Genomic DNA, 16205 nt, shown 5'->3' on the forward strand with positions numbered 1-16205 from the left:
CGATGAAGCTGATAACGATGAGAAATGAGCTAAAAGGTATTGATCATTGAGAAATTAACACTGGAGAGGGTATATCAGAGGGCGAATCAGAAGAGGACAGAGTGCCAGTATGGTGATGGTCATGACAGTGAGCAACAAAGTATAGACGTGAGTGGGTCTGGAGTTTTCTGTGTTCGGCATATGGCATTGCATGAACGCCCTACCTATCATTGGGCCCATGAGGCGCCAACAGTTGCTTAATGTCATTCGCGGTTATTAACAGCTACTGTATAAATATCTCCGTTGCGATCACGTGCAGTTCTGTCAGTGATTCCGCTGAGGATACGCACGTGTTTGAGCATTGAGTACGTTGCATTAAAAACCATCATGATTATGGAAGGGCGCGCATCCAACAGCAGAAAATAGTATAAACAGCTATCCTCTTTTCGGTCGTACCTCAAGTAACCTACCGACTGCCTCCGCAGGTGATCCGCCTGCAACCTGAACGCCACCAAGCCCCACCCCCGCAAGAACATGACGTTGTGGACGTCGTCGTCGACAGGAAACCGGCGGCGGTCACCGAGTAGACGCGGCCACAGAACGGTGTGCATGGAGATTCATTGGGAAATAATGTCATTGGGGAATAAAATAAACCATAATGCCAGCGTTTTGTTCGTTTCTTACTTTTTCTTTTCTTTTTCGCACTCCTTTAAGCTGTATGAAGACAACATCGGTGTACACCGAACCAAAACTGCATAATGCATAAATATGCATAAATGAACGACGGTGATCTTTAGAGCAGAGGTAGAGGTGAAGAACGGCTGATGTAAGCAGTAAGTTAAACTAGTATTGAGGACTTTGTCTGCAAACATTACGTACAGTATGTCTCACACTTAGAGGCAACAGGACCAAACGTTAAACCGGATCTTAACGCGGATAAAAGTCGGCATCATCGAGAAGAAGGAGCGCGACTTCAGGCTCTCGAGCTCTGTGCGCCTTTCTTTTTAGGTTCGCAGTTAAAACAAACTTTTCTCAAATTAACAGAAGGATAGCCCCTCCGCACGGCCCCTCCCAATTTCTCCTTCTTTTCTTTAATTTCCTCCGCTTGACACGTGTCAACCTTTAACAGTGTCCGAGTTAAAACCTGCCAACACTGCCTTCAGCCGAGAGGTTACTCCAGGCGAAGGCAAGACAACTGACAAGATGCTGACTAACCTACCGATTCATTCCCTCCAACGTCTACTAGGATTTAAAAACTCTACTTGGCTGACAGGCACACTCCCGTCTTCATGGAAATTTGCGGTGGTTATGCCTATTCCCAAATATGGCCAGTCAACCCCGATCATTTCTTTGTCGCCCTGCGTAGGCAAGTTCATGGAGCGTATGGGCATCATTCATTTGCTTTGGCTGCAGGAAGAGCACTGGCCTTTGAACCCACGCGTTAATGGATTTCGTAGTCATAGTAGTACGCAAGACGCCATGCTGGCCATCCTTCAAGTCGTATACTCCTCGTACCGCGCCTGTCAACTCCGCGGAGTAGTTGACGTAGACATCAAAGGCGCCTTCGGCAATGTTGCCCACGCCGTCGATTTGGACGCACCCAAAGCATGATGGGTGTAACGTTAAGAGACCAGAAGCGGGCAGAGTGGGTGAGGGAACAGCGCGGGTTAATGGAATCCTATTCAAAATCAAGAGGAAGAAATGGGCTTGGGCAGGGCATGTAATGCGAAGGCAAGATAAGCGCTGGTCCGAAAGGGTAACGGAGTGGATTCCATGGGAAGGCAAGCGTGGCAAGGTGCGGCAGAAAGTTAGGTGGGCGGATGACATTAAGAAGTTTGCGGGGATACGGTGGCAGCAGCTGGCACAAGACGGGGTTTATTGGAGCGACATGGGAGAGGCCTTTGCCCTGCAGTGGGCATAGTCAGGCTGATGATGATGATGGTCATTATATGATGAAAGCGATTTGTCTAGGCCGTCGCCTCTACGCTTACATCAGTGACTTTCATGAGAACAGAAGAGTTACGGCCCGAGTCTACGCCCACCAGTCTACCCCTCGCTATCTCACAAGACACATCCCTCGGGGCTCCATCCTATCTCCGGCCCTCTTTAAAGTCGCTCTTAGCGCCCTCCATTCACTCTGTTGTTAAGCGGAGGCCTTTATGTCTCTGTATATGTCTATCACATCAACTTATCTAGGCCACACACGGTTCTCCCGATCTCACTAAACGGACTCGTCAAACAGGCCTGGACATCACTGTCCGCTGTAAGGTATCCATGGACTTACAAATATCCGCAGAAAAATGAAAATCGATTGTGGTTACTAATGCACTTAGATAAAAACATACTGAACTCAGTCGCCAAATCGTCCAACTGCGTGTTAGCGGCTCTTTCCCACCAAGTCTCCCGCGATTCTGTATTTTGGGCTTCTGGCAACGGAATAACGAAAAGTGGAATGTTTGGGTGAGTAAGCTCGCTCAAAAACTCCGACAAATTCTTCGCTTGCGCCAATGTGGCATGAATGAGCATCACCTGTGAAAAATTGTGCGTTCACTGGCTTAATCTCGCATCACGTACCCTCTATCGTATTCGTCTCCCCGACACGAACTTAGCAGGGATGCTTAAATGCCTTGCACAGCCGGGTCATCAAGATTGCTATGGTGTACATTATGTTCGCTCCCCAAATTCGGTTACTCCAGCGTCTCTTGTGTTCAACCTATCCCACCTCGTCGAAGTCCATAAGGAAGCTCAAGAAACCCGACTAAAAAAAAACCTCCTTTGAGGCGCCCTTTTCTCCGTGAACTTGTCTATCCCACATTCACTCTCCGAATTATACCCTCGCCATCCATCCGCCTACAGCTTAATGCATTCCCGTCTACAACACCGGGCTAGTGACAATGGCAATAAATTCGTCTCACCACCACGGCCGCCTTTGTCTACCATGGGCTTCTCTAAGAGCTCCTGATATAAACTTGTAATATCCACATACACCCGAAAGTATGGCACTCAATAGTTGTCTTCTAAGCGTTAGTGCCCATGCTACACTACACTAGATACCTTTGCACGGAGCTCTTAGATTTCTTTGTTTATGGGGGTTTAACGTCCCAAAGCGACTCATGCTAAGAGGGACGCCGTAGTGAAGGGCTCCGGAAATTTCGACCACCTAGGATTCTTTAACGTGCACTGACATCGCACAGTACACGGGCCTCTAGAATTTCACCTCCATCGAAATTCGACTACCGTGGCCGGGATCGAACCCGCGTCTTTCGGGTCAGCAGCCGAGCACCATAACCACCATAGCCACCGCGGCCGGGGGTATTTTAAAGATAGAATTCCATTGTAACATGCCGAACAGACAGCCAGTATTCTTTTTTCTTTGACTCGATATTCACGGTAATCATGATATGACTGACAAGATCGCATAGCTTTGTACAATGCTCCTCTCGCCATGCCCGTAGAAGAGTTTCGATGGCGCATGCAGTCCTGTGAGCGGGCAAAGAAGAAGAAGGGAGCTGACCGAGATGTTCGACCTGCCTCACTCCGTCCCACTCATGGAGGCTTTGCTGATGGTGCTGGTCAGTTTGGTACAGTGACTCCTCTCTTCGTAGACGTATACAGTATCCCGGCTCTGTTCGGAGTCTGGCCGCAGTTCGTTGTAGCGTTGTAGCTTCCCGGTACTCGCCTATGGGGCAGAAACATGGAGGCTAACAAAGAGGGTTCAGCTTAAGTTAGGAACAACGCAGCGAGCCATGGAAAGAAAAATGATAGGTGTAACGTTAAGAGATCGGAAGCGGGCAGGGTGGCCGAGAGAACAAACGCGGGTTAATGACATCCTAGTTGAAATCAAGAGGAAGACATGGGCTTGAGCAGGGCATGAAATGCGAAGGCAAGATGACCGCTGGACATTGAGGGTAACGGAGTGGATTACAAGAGAAGGCAAGCGTAGCAGGGGGCGGCAGGGAGTTTGGGCGGATGATATTAAGAAGTTCGCGGAGATACGGCGGCCTCAACTGGCGAAGGACAGGGTTAATTGGAGAGACATGGGAGAGGCCTTTGCCCTGCACTGTACGTAATCAGGTTGATGATGATGATGATGATGTAAGCGTCTCGAAACAAACTTGTTCTACAAACTGAGCTCTATTAGCACCGCCACTAAAGTACAAAGTGCTGCTTTTGGCCCGAAAGACTCGGGTTCGATACCGGCCGCGGCAGTCGAATTTTGATGGAGCCGCGGTGGCTCAGTTGTTAAGGCACTCGTCTACCGAGCCGGGTTCGAACCCGACCGCGGCGGCCGCGTTTCGATACAGGACGCAAAAGGCGCCCGTATGCTGTGCGATGTCTGTGCGCGTTAAAGATCCCTAGGGTGGGTGGGGACTTTAATGTAGATATGAAGACAAACAAACAGGAATTCCTTACCACTCATGTGGGAGAACACCCCGTTCCTCTCGCTCGTAACGCCTCCCACGGCTGTGACAACCTCGCGAAATACTTGCATAGACCTCTTCTTTGAGAACCAGGCATTGGTGCAGCGAGTCGAGCATATATTTACCTATTTCTCCGACCACAAAGCTTCCTTCATGACAATCAAGAACTGGCAGTGGAGTGTTTCTTGAAGAAGGAATATGTGTGGAAAATGGCAAGTTGTCTGTAATTGTAGGTACATGTCTTGCTCGGATACTTTGCCTCAATCTATCGAAAAGCTGAAACAGCTGATGAGCTGGGCTCGCTCAAATTTCTCATTAGGAAGTAACGTAATCGTCGGCAGTTTTTCTCGCTCTATTGTCAGGGTCCAATTTAGCAGCGTAGTTTATGCGCAGGACGAGCAATACGCGGGAATATACAGTATAACTCCCGCCGGTCAGTGGTATGTCGAAGCACTGTTAAGAAAGGCCGTAGCTGGGAAAGTCCGGGAATATGCACACGAGCAGAGCGCCTTTTCGAGGATTGTATACAGACGCATGGGGGAAGCCTTAGGGAGCTCAGTGACCCGTTGGATTATTACAGAGTGGCCTTCAAGATGTGTTGAAAACAGCGGGCCCCATGGTGTGGAGTGAAAAATCGAAGTTTTCCAGCGACGTAGACAAACAGGCTAAAAATAAGACGAAATGCGCAAGTGGAAATAGCCTCAAGGAGTCGCTGTAAGCGCGACATGTTTTGCATTGGTAACGTTTACCTTATCTGCCGCTGTGCAAGAGAAGTTAACGCCGTTATAACTAACGTCATCGGTATCAACATGCGTTGATCAGTGGTCTGCCACCAGTTGAATGTAATACAGGCGCAAACGGGTAAATTTGGAGTTTCGAATCGGAGTTCGGTCAGTTGGCTTTTAGAGCTCTCCCTTTCAAAATTTCTCTTTTAAGGCGTAAGCCTTCCTTGGCTCACGAGGGGCGTGGACGGAAGTTGTAGACGGAAGTTGCCTGCACGAACTGTCAATCATAAGTTCTATGGTAATTACGATGAAATGTAAAAGTTGATTAAATAACAGTTGATAAGCAACATATATGTAATGGAATAAAATTAAGAATAAAAGTAAAACATAAAATAGATAAATCTGCAGCCATAAAAATAAAACGAAATAAAAATTTGAAAAAGTCAACTTAAAAAACACAACAAGAATTTTAAAAGTGACAAATGGAAAGAGAGAGAGGAAAAGGAAAGGATTTCGCACTTCCGATCTTTAACAGACTTAAGTGCAATCCTGTAATTTTCCGGAGCCGTCCACTATGGTGTCCATCCTCTCGAACTTTTTGTTCTTGTCCGGGTATACATCTAATACTTCTAAATTGGAGTTTCACGTTTGTGCGCCCTCACAATAATGCACTGTGTTCGCCCTCGGTGAATCTGGCAGTTGTTGTCCTCGAAGGTGGCGGTAAGAAGTTGCATTTTTGAGGCGCAAAGAAACCTTTCATTTCTGGCCGCCATCTTCTTTTCTTGTGGTCGGCGGTTCGTCAGAACGTTCTCTGTCTACATCAACGGTTTTGGCTATTGGGCTTTTTCTCGTTAGGATTTATGTCCGGCATTACCGGACCAAAAATTTTTAATATCGGAATATGGTAAGCTACTGTTATGGAAATATTATGAAAAAATTATGAAATATTGAATCCATTCTTGCGATGTGTAGCAAAATCTTCCTTTTGAAGTTTTTCCATCGCTCGCATCGAGCAGGGAGGACTGGTATAGAAAACCAGTGGGCAGCGTGTTTGACGACACCAAGAATATTAATAGCAAAAAAAAATCCAAGTTTTCTCACGGGAGATCTGTGGATACACTGATTGTTGTAGAGAAATCTTACAACAGATGAAAACATTGTGCCCATAAATTCTTTCCCCTCGAAAATTGCTTTTGTCCAGAATTGTTGGGTATACATAGCATACAAGCGCTCATTGACACCTCTGGAATCCTCACGTAACTATTGCTGCGCACATCTCCCTGCGTTATGACGTCATCCCTTCCTTACATACCTCTTGATTCATTTCCCTTCCCCTTTTATGTTGTGTTGATTGATTTATTGATTTATTGGGGTTTAACTTCCCAAAGCGACTCAGGCTATGAGGGACGCCGTAGTAGAGGGCTCGGGAAATTTCCACCACCTGGGGTTCTTTAACGTGCACTGACATCGCACAGCACACGGGCCTCTAGAATTTCGCCTCCATCGAAATTCAATCGCCGCGGCCGGGATCGAGCCCGCGTCTTTCGGGTCAGCAGCCGAGCGCCATAACCACTGAGCCACCGCGCGCGGGGTACGCAGTGTTGAGCATTCCACACAAGTTCCTGCAGTCACCCTTTCTCCATTTTCTCCAGTTAAAGCTGTTCTTTCCCTTCTGAAAGGAATGAAATTCGTTTTTCTTAAAGTGGCCTCTCGGGGCCGAACACAAAGCAAGGCCCTCACAGTCGAGTGCACATGCGCAGGTGTGCCTGGCGTGTCTGACGACCATCTCTGCGGCCGTGCTGCTCCAGCCGCTGGCCAGCATCGGCCGCGGCTGTGGGAAACGGAGCTCGGACATCGCATGTTCGTTCGCCTCTTTCAAGATGGCCCCACTGCGATTCAGGTGGGCTGTTGGAGCACATGGGCCGTGGTGTGATGTCAACATCACGTGACAAGCATTAACGGTGTCATAATCGGTCACATCATCCAGGATCACCCACGTGAACCTTTGGCCACTGTAAGGAGCCACGTAAACCGGTCGTCAGTTGTGATATGACTAACTGTCAATGGATCACGGAGCAAGTCATCCTTCCAGAGAATGGCGACCATAACAGCTGGAGCTGAAACTCGTGACGTCATTACGGGAATGCCCCTTTCCGTTTCGCTTCAGTGCAATACTATTGTTTTTTAATCCAAAGACTTGCCGTGCGGCCTAAAGAAGCTGTCGATAAGCTAGAATAGGTTGTGGAGCCTATTCTTTTAAAGAAACCAGGCTCCGTCTCTTGGTGTTGCACGTTAACCACAAGGACAGGCGTTCCTGCCTTGCAGCCGTAAGACCAACTTCCAGTAATCGTCTTCTTCTTGAGACTTGCGTTCCCCTTTTAGCTCTTAGAAAAAAAAAGGTACCGCGGCTTTAGCACTATAGTCCGCACTCGGTGTATTGTGCACAGATTTCTACTAAACGGAAAATCACTTTCTAGGTTGGGTTATGGGGTTTAACGTCCCAAAGCGACTCAGGCTATGATAGGTGCCGTAGTGATGGGCTGTAGTCCGCACTCAGTGTATTGTGCACAGATTTCTATTAAACGGAAAATCTCTTTCTAGGCTGGTTTATGGGGTTTAACATCCCAAAGCGACTCAGGCTATGAGAGGTGCCGTAGTGATGGGCTGTAGTCCGCACTCGGTGTATTGTGCACAGATTTCTACTAAACGGAAAATCACTTTCTAGATTGGTTTATGGGGTTTAACGTCCCAAAGCGACTCAGGATATGAGAGGTGCCGTAGTGATGGGCTGTAGTCCGCACTCGGTGTATTGTGCACAGATTTCTACTAAACGGAAAATCACTTTCTTAATTGGTTTATGTGGTTTAACGTCCCAAAGCGACTCAGGATATGAGAGGTGCCGTAGTGATGGGCTATAGTCCGCACTCGGTGTATTGTGCACAGATTTCTATTAAACGGAAAATCTCTTTCTAGGTTGGTTTATGGGGTTTAACATCCCAAAGCGACTCAGGCTATGAGAGGTGCCGTAGTGATGGGCTGTAGTCCGCACTCGGTGTATTGTGCACAGATTTCTACTAAACGGAAAATCACTTTCTAGATTGGTTTATGGGGTTTAACGTCCCAAAGCGACTCAGGATATGAGAGGTGCCGTAGTGATGGGCTATAGTCCGCACTCGGTGTATTGTGCACAGATTTCTATTAAACGGAAAATCTCTTTCTAGGTTGGTTTATGGGGTTTAACGTCCCAAAGCAACTCAGGATATGAGAGGTGCCGTAGTGATGGGCTGTAGTCCGCACTCGGTGTATTGTGCACAGATTCCTATTAAACGGAAAATCTCTTTCTAGGTTGGTTTATGGGGTTTAACGTCCCAAAGCAACTCAGGCTATTAGAGGTGCCGTAGTGATGGGCTCCGGAAATTTCGACCACCTACTGCACTGACATCGCACAGTACACGGACCTCTGAAATTTCGCCTCCATCGAATTTCGACCGATGCGGCCGGGATCGAACCCGCGTCTTTCGGGTCAGCAGCCGAACACCATAACCACTGAGCCACCGCGGTGGCTGAAATCACTTTCTGGCTCCCTGTGTTTCATCGGTAGGCAGCTGTCGCAATCATTTGCAACACCTTAGGGGATCGCCTGAAGTTTCCCTAATTTCCCGTTGCAACAAAAATCAGCCAGTAAAATTGATGATCTTAAGCAAACTTTCTCTACGGTCAATTGCTTTAGCTTTATTGTGCAGAACACTCGCAAGTGATCCAACGAAAGACGTTACTGCGTCAATGTCGGCGCTTCCCATGCAAAAGAAAAGCGGTGTGCAGACGATGCAGGAATCCGTGGGCAACCCTGCGATATTTTATCCGCGCGCGGCTCTCATGCATGTAGCTGTGTGCAGCTGTGTGCAGCTCTGAGCAGGTGGTGCTGCCTCTCAGGGAGCACGCGGCTGCGGCCGTGAGCGATAGGGAGTGCGCCTTTCTTTTTCATGACGTATGCGGCCAACACCCGAGTGTCCACCTAGATGTGCGACTATGACTGCGCCTTGATTTCCTGTCCTCAAAAACCAATTTTATTGCGTAAGCTATACTGCGCCAGGTTTCGAGCCGTCGCGTAGCTCCCGGCGGTGGCCACGGTTGACCTTAAGCCGCAGCGAGGTCAAACAGATGGAGGGCCGTTGCCATAGCAACCGCTTCAGCCGCGCTCCACCAGGCTCCACGCTGCTTACGCAACTTGCCCGGCTTAACCAGAGCTAAACCTCAGCTAATTTTTTTCTAAACCTTCCGCTGGTTTAGAAAAAACTGACGCCACCATCTGGAAAGCATTGAAGTAACAAGCGTTAGCTATTCGGTAGCGCCATCTATCGTCCATATGATGTATTACTACGTGATTAGGCTTCTTTTCCATACTTTACAGAAAGCGGGTGCCTACCGCCTTGAGATTGAATATTTTTGACCAATTAGGGCCGGGAAGGTTTTTCGACTCTTTGGAGGACCATTTTTCCTTGCCTCAAGGCGGTAGAAGTCCGGTCGCCATGAGGTATGAAATTGTGAGCTGCCGAGTGCTGACGACATGGCCGCCATGTTAAGCCTAACCATAAGTAATATTAACCTAATTAGACAATACTGGCGTCTAAAATGTCCTATTCGTCAAGCCCGTTGCGATGATCCATTAGTTAGATCATGACGTTATCGTCAGTTAATTATAAGCAATATAAGCATAACCATGACTAAATATTAACTGCCCCGCCGTGGTGGCTCAGTGGTTGCGGCGCTCGGCTGCTGGTCCGAAAGACGCAGGTTCGATCCCGGCCGCGGCGGCTGAATTTTGATGTAGGCGAAATTCTAGAGGCCCGTGTACTGTGCGATGTCAGTGCACGTGAAAGAACCCCAGGTGGTCGAAATTTCCGGAGCCCTCCACTACGGCGTCCCTCATAGCCAGAGTTGCTTTGGGACGTTAAACCCCAATAGACCAATAAATATTAACTTCATTAGTTAATTTTGGTGTCTAACCTGTTCTACTTATATTGAGGATTCCAATTACCTAATTCGTTTTATGGTGGATCATTAATTACTGAGTTAACAGCGATTAAACATACTCATCAGACTAGTTCATTAAGACGTCACAAAATCAGTGACGTCACCAATCACCAATTCGAGGTACTAATGACGTCACCAATCAATCACAAATTGGGTTGCTATATCTGGTTTATGGGGTTTAACGTCCCAAAGCGACTGAGGCTATGAGAGACGCCGTAGTGGAGGGCTCCGGAAATTTCGACCGCCTGGGGTTCTTTAACGTGCACTGGGTTGCTATATCTATTTACTATGGGGGCCGCCATCTTGAATTTCTCGGACTTAGAAAATTTCCCGCCGAAGGGAGGTGGTAGCAGACCCCAAGAAATCGAGAAACGTGATGAATAAGAGCTAACACTCTTAAAATGGAAAAGCGCATAACTGCTTCACTTTGCAGGCGGACTCCATCGCCAACTCAATGCGCGATTTTTGAGAAATGGAAAAGCGCGTAACTGGCTCAATTTGCAGGCAGACTCCACCACGAACTCAATGCGCGATTGAGGTGTCCACTCACCCAATCAGCCAGTTGCACTTGCTACTGAGAGGCTTCACATAGATACAGAAACGCACACCGCTGAAACGCGGGCAGTGCGCCTAGAAGTGCTTTCGCGCTGTAACACGCCGGTGTTTTAGTGCGGCGAGAGAAGTCAGTGTGGGCAGAAAAGAGAACGCTAGTCTTCCGTCTGCACTGCCCTTGACCTCCACACATGTCTCGTGCACACGAACGGCGCACGCCTCATTTTCCATCAATTTCGCTCTATCAACGAGTGCTGTAAGGTTTAGCAGGTACTCATGCATTGTCCCAGCGCCATTCTGAAATTGTGGTTGCGTGTAAGTTCCGGAAACTAAAGTCATTCTGGTAACTCCCACTATAGTTCCCGTTTCTTCACGCGCAACGAAGGGAATGTTACGAGCGTATTAGAAAGCGCAGAAGTTGTATCTAAGAAACAATATCAGGCATAATCATCCTGATCGAGTCATGTAATTTGTGTCCTGATAATGTGAAGTTTCTTACAAGGAAACAAGGACAAGAGATAAACCTAATATAAAAACACGAAAAATCCCTTCGGGTAATTGTATGTCGTGTGTTGATAACATCTGTTTGTTCAGACTTTCATGGAAAGCTCTCACGGACGACGGTATTAGTTAGAACAGTAAAACGTAGCATATAAAAAGGAAACTCAAAATAAAAAGGAAATTCCGCAGTCGGCAGGATTCGAACCTGCGCGGGAAGATCCCAATGGATTTCAAGTCCATCGCCTTAACCACTCGGCCACGACTGCACGTGCGTATGTCAATCCGGCAGACCGGCACAACGGATTGTGAAACCGTTCAAACAATGCACAGGTGCATGCGACAAGGGATCATTCATGTACCCGTAATGTTTTCTTTTTCTCTTTCCGTCCACTTCGTCCTCTGTTCGCGGCCTCGGTTTTCCGGTGACGTAAAGCGCGGTGGAGAACGTTGAACAAAAACAGAGCGAAGTCGTCGGACTGTGCACTTCTTTGTTTCAAACATGCCTTTCCGTCCAGGCGGCAAAAAAATCCGTGTCTGCGCAGTCGTGGCCGAGTGGTTAAGGCGATGGACTTGAAATCCATTGGGATCTTCCCGCGCAGGTTCGAATCCTGCCGACTGCGGAGTTTTTTTTTATTGTATACAATTACTTTAATTGTGCAGCCCACTCCCCCCCCCCCCCCCCCCCCTACTTTACAATTTCCTTCATCAGGGGCTCTAAGGGTATTCAGAAAAAAAAAAAAGTCGATAGCATTGCAGGTCTATAGTCCCCATGGTCTGGACCTGCCATTCCTATAACGGCCCGAATAGAAATGCAGAATCCCGGGCGACCTTATTACTCAAACACGAAGCAGAAGAGAAACGCAAAGTCATCGGTCTCGCCCTGACCGTCGCCGAGTCCCAAGGGATTTCGGCCGGTGGTTAGGGGATTGAATGGACGTTTAGGCTCAAGCCTTCTCCTCCGTCATTTTTGAAGGGTGCTAATAAAAGTTATTTCTCTCTCTCGATAGAAGCAACTGCCCTTAAAACACGCGGTGTGCAATTAACCGGCGGAATTTCTTGCGTTTATGCGACAAATGTCACAAGAAAAAAAAATCAACAACTAGTCACACCGACTCCAGTTTCAGCACATAGTAGTCCCACTTCTCTGCCTTACGAAGAATTGCAGTCAACGCGCTTACAATCTACGTGATGCCGAAAACAATGGAAGTGTAAAATACCAGCGCCACGCTCAGCTGCTTGTTGTAATATTAATGCGATGGCAATAGACTTTACATCATGCGATTTAGCGCCCTGTATCTATCACAAAAGTCGCCGATTGATCGAGAGAGGCCATGTGATCTTGTGACGTCATCGCAACCTTCCCACCTCGGCAGGCCTATTAAATTAATTCAAATATAATCAATGCAGTTACCACCTGCTCACCGTAGCCTGCACATGCTGCGATTGCGCGTCATGCGGTAGTCACAGAAGTCGCTGATTGGTCGACAGGACGATGACATCACAAGTCACGTGTCCTTATGACGTCACCACAACCTGCCCAACGAGTTGTGAGCAACCAGCCCATCGTAACATCATGTGAAAAATACGGATTGCCACTTAACGCCCCGCGGCGCGCAAGTTCAAATGTGAACAACACCGGCGGAGCGCTACGCCGGAACCGGCGAGACAAGCTGGCTCGAACCAGTTTTTTGTGGACTCATTGAGCGCATGATAATGTGTGCAAATGAAGATACGATGAAGTGGGGTGAAACTGACACGGACCTATCAATAGTTAGCAGCAACGTCGCTTCTAATGCTAGCGTCCCTATAATTTGGTTTTCACTGGCAGGAGAGTATGTGCAACTGCCAGAAAATAATGAGAGATTTGAAGGGATCGTTATATTTGTGCCGCCGACTTAGAAACCAGAAGGAAAACTCATCGGGAAACCTAAACAGCCCAAGCGCGATATGCGTCACTCTTTTATGACGAGTAAGCGTGATCGATTGGTTTAGTTTGGCTTATGGGTGGTTTAACATCCCAAAGCGACTCAGGCTATGTGGGTCGCCGTAGTGAAGGGCTCCGGAAATTTCGACCACCTGTGGTTCTTTAACGTGCACCTACATCGCACAGTCACGGGCCTCTATAATTTAGTCTCCATCGAAATTCGACAGCCGCTGCCAGGATCGAACCCGCGTCTTTCGGGTCAGCAGCCGAGCGCCATAACCACTGAGCCACCGCGGCGGCTTGAGCGTGATTGAGAATGCAAAGTAGGGACCATTGCAGAAAAGCAGAAGGACGAATAGCGTATAGCAAAGATGGGGCGTCGAACCCACGACCTTCTCACGCCTCGCACGCTAAGGTTTGAAATGTTCGCTACTTGAAATTTCCATATAAATGCACATTCTTTTTCGCATACCTACCTTTCTCTACATTTATTGCTATTAGCACAACATTTCTCGTGTACTATTCCTTCAAATGCGAAAACAGAGTGCATGGTTACCTTTACTGGCACTGAGCTTCACCTTGGCTTCAAGAGCGCGGTAGAAAATCGCGGACAGCCCAGCCGTTGGCACGCAACTAAATTGGCCATTAGAGCTCAGCTACGTATAATGTATGCAAAAAGCATTCCACTGCGCCACAGCTTCCGGAAAGCGCTAGGTTAAAAAGCTCCTTCTCCGTGCCTTGAATAAGCTACGCTGTCAGACCGTAACGATTTGTTTCTCTCTTTTATTGACTGAATTTTGACGATCGTCTGGCAGCCTTGCAAGACTGCCCGGTGGACTGAAAAATTATGGAATCTCTGCTTAGCTAATCGCCAAACTTTATGGTGTCAATGTCACGGATGTTTACGGCCTAGAAAGTGGCATTCACTCTTTTTTGTTATATATGCTAATATATATACGTATTGCCTCCGTCGAGGACATGGATCTCTTTAAAAGGAAAGACTAAACGCCATTAAGCCAGCGTGTATGGCGCGGTTGTAGAGGGTTATTGATGGCCCAGAAATTTAATTTCTTGAGAAATTCTCGGAATGCGAATGATACGCATGAGAAGACATAGACCAGGGAAGAAAGGGGGGATGGGGGGGGGGGGGGGGGGTCATAACTCCAGATGCAGTCATCAGACTAAAAGAGAACCTCACCGTTGCGTCGGGTGACATAACATGAAATATTCAGGCGTTGTCGAGCATCGATCGCTTATTACCAGCAGCATGCGTAAAGGCTGCGGTGTACTGCCAGCATGCTTTGAGATTTTGTTCGTCAGATTTCTACTAAGGTGTATATATCAGCACAATTCCTTCATCCTTTTTCTTTAATAGTCACCATATATATATCGGTGGACAGGATCATTCCTTTCAGAGACATATAGCTGTTGCATCGAGTTTTAGCATAGGGGATATGCACTAGCCTAGCCTTTTGCGACACTTGTAATGTGCGTGCTTTAGAGGCTTTAAAATTAGGCTTTTTGAGCTAAGAATAAGATTTTCTCAGCACAGTACTGCCAATGTTGGCGGACAAAAGAAAACCGGTGAACCATTTTAGGCAGTACGCTGGTTAACTAATTTTTAATAATTTAATTTTTAAATATTACAGCTGGGTGCCTATTTGCAAATACAGGTTTGTAGCCGGTCGTCAGTAATATCCAAATCAGTTTATAGAATTTCGTACACTCGATTACCTTTGGCGTTGTGGCTCGACGAAATTTGGCTTTTTTGACTGGAAAGGTTGCTTTGCCTGCATACTTTTCGAAAGCGCACGTATATTGGCAAGTTGTTGCCAGATTTTGACGAGCCACAGCGCCGAGGGTAATCGCGTTTTCTAAATACTAAAAACTGATATGGCTATTACTGACGACCGACTACAAATCTATAATCGCAACCAGTTGTCTAGCTGTGGTAGTTAAAAGGTTAATTATCAGAAATTCGTCTGCTTACTACTTAAAACAATTCAGCTGCTTTCTGATGTCCGCCATCACTTGTAATACTTAGACGCAAAAGCCATATTTTTACCCCAAAAAACTTCTCTGAAACACCTGCCGAATTGTCACTTGACGCCGAATTTATGAGCACTGTCCTTTTCGGAATTTTTTTGTTCCCTGCACTAAGCACTCTAGAACTTCGCGGGAAACAAGAGGAGTGGGTGGCGTCATTTTGCAAACTGGCTGTACGAAATGCGTGCAGGGTGGTGGTTACAATGGCAACCCAGCTTTCAAGACGGCAATGCCCAGTATTCTCACTAAACAGCCTGCACATCTGTTCGCAGCAACTACGGCGAACTGGACCCAGGATCTGCGCTAGAGCTGGAGCCCCTCACAAGAGCCGATTCTAGGAGCTCGGCGTGCTTCGCGGACCCGAACACGGACAGTGACTGAAGAGGCACGATGGTGCTTATGGGCCGCAGTTTGCAACGCACGTCTCGAAACGCACGAGACGTTGTTGTGGTGTGAAAGCTACAGAGACACACGGAAAAACTTTACGTTTCTGATGCATGCGGTTCTCTGTTTTCTTGTTTCTGTGCTTCACCAGATTTGTGAGGGGCCAGGCGCTAAAAAGGTCAGTGAAAACAAAAAGAACAACAATTGGCCGAAATGAGAGTTTAACGACGTGATTGGGCATAGCTTTCGAGACTTTCTGAGTAAAATTTAAATTAAAAGCAGCACTCTGGCTAATTAAACGCCAGTGTGCTGCAGCAAGAGAAGTTGTGGGACTATAGTTGTCTAGATACTTGTAATGCCATGAAAGGTTCTTTTGGAATCCACTCCGTTACCCTTAAGGACCAGAAGCTATCTTGCCTTCGCATTACATGTCCTGCCCAAGCCCATTTCTACCCGCCGCGGTGGCTCAGTGGTTACGGCGCTCAGCTGCTGGCCCAAAAGACGCGGGTTCGATCCCGGCTGCGGCTGCTGAATGTCGATGGACGCGAAATTCTTGAGGCCCGTGTACTGTGTGATGTTATTCCATGTTAAAGAACCCCAGGTGGTCAAATTTCCGGAGCCCTTCACTACGGCGTCCCT

The 16205-nt window shown here is 47.5% G+C and overlaps 2 protein-coding genes and 2 non-coding genes across 9 annotated transcripts in view; 3 read left to right on the plus strand and 1 right to left on the minus strand.

Annotated features, from left to right (window-relative positions):
• The window catches only part of LOC149346740 (uncharacterized), a 75150-nt gene extending 74507 nt beyond the window's left edge, over positions 1-643 (plus strand). For all 6 annotated transcript variants that reach the window (XM_089586663.1, XM_089586666.1, XM_089586665.1 and 3 more), the window contains one exon: positions 465-643. In XM_089586663.1, coding sequence (XP_089442789.1) covers positions 465-566 — 102 coding nt within the window. In that variant the 3' untranslated portion in view covers positions 567-643. The remainder of the gene's footprint in view (positions 1-464) is intronic.
• A 2854-nt stretch (positions 644-3497) lies between these two features.
• On the plus strand, positions 3498-15563 carry LOC149346741 (uncharacterized). The gene is made up of 3 exons (XM_089585440.1): positions 3498-3551; positions 6886-7025; positions 15455-15563. The coding sequence occupies exons 1-3, from the start codon at positions 3498-3500 to the stop codon at positions 15561-15563; spliced, it is 303 nt and encodes a 100-aa protein (XP_089441566.1).
• TRNAS-UGA (transfer RNA serine (anticodon UGA)) lies at positions 11397-11478 on the minus strand. Its single transcript has one exon. It is a non-coding gene; the product is annotated as a tRNA-Ser (tRNA).
• TRNAS-UGA (transfer RNA serine (anticodon UGA)) lies at positions 11751-11832 on the plus strand. The gene has a single exon. It is a non-coding gene; the product is annotated as a tRNA-Ser (tRNA).
• Positions 15564-16205: the final 642 nt, after the last annotated feature.

This window comes from Amblyomma mixtum, chromosome 4 (genome assembly GCF_055824585.1).
Source record: "Amblyomma mixtum isolate Tamu chromosome 4, ASM5582458v1, whole genome shotgun sequence".
Taxonomy (NCBI): Eukaryota; Metazoa; Arthropoda; class Arachnida; order Ixodida; family Ixodidae; genus Amblyomma; species Amblyomma mixtum.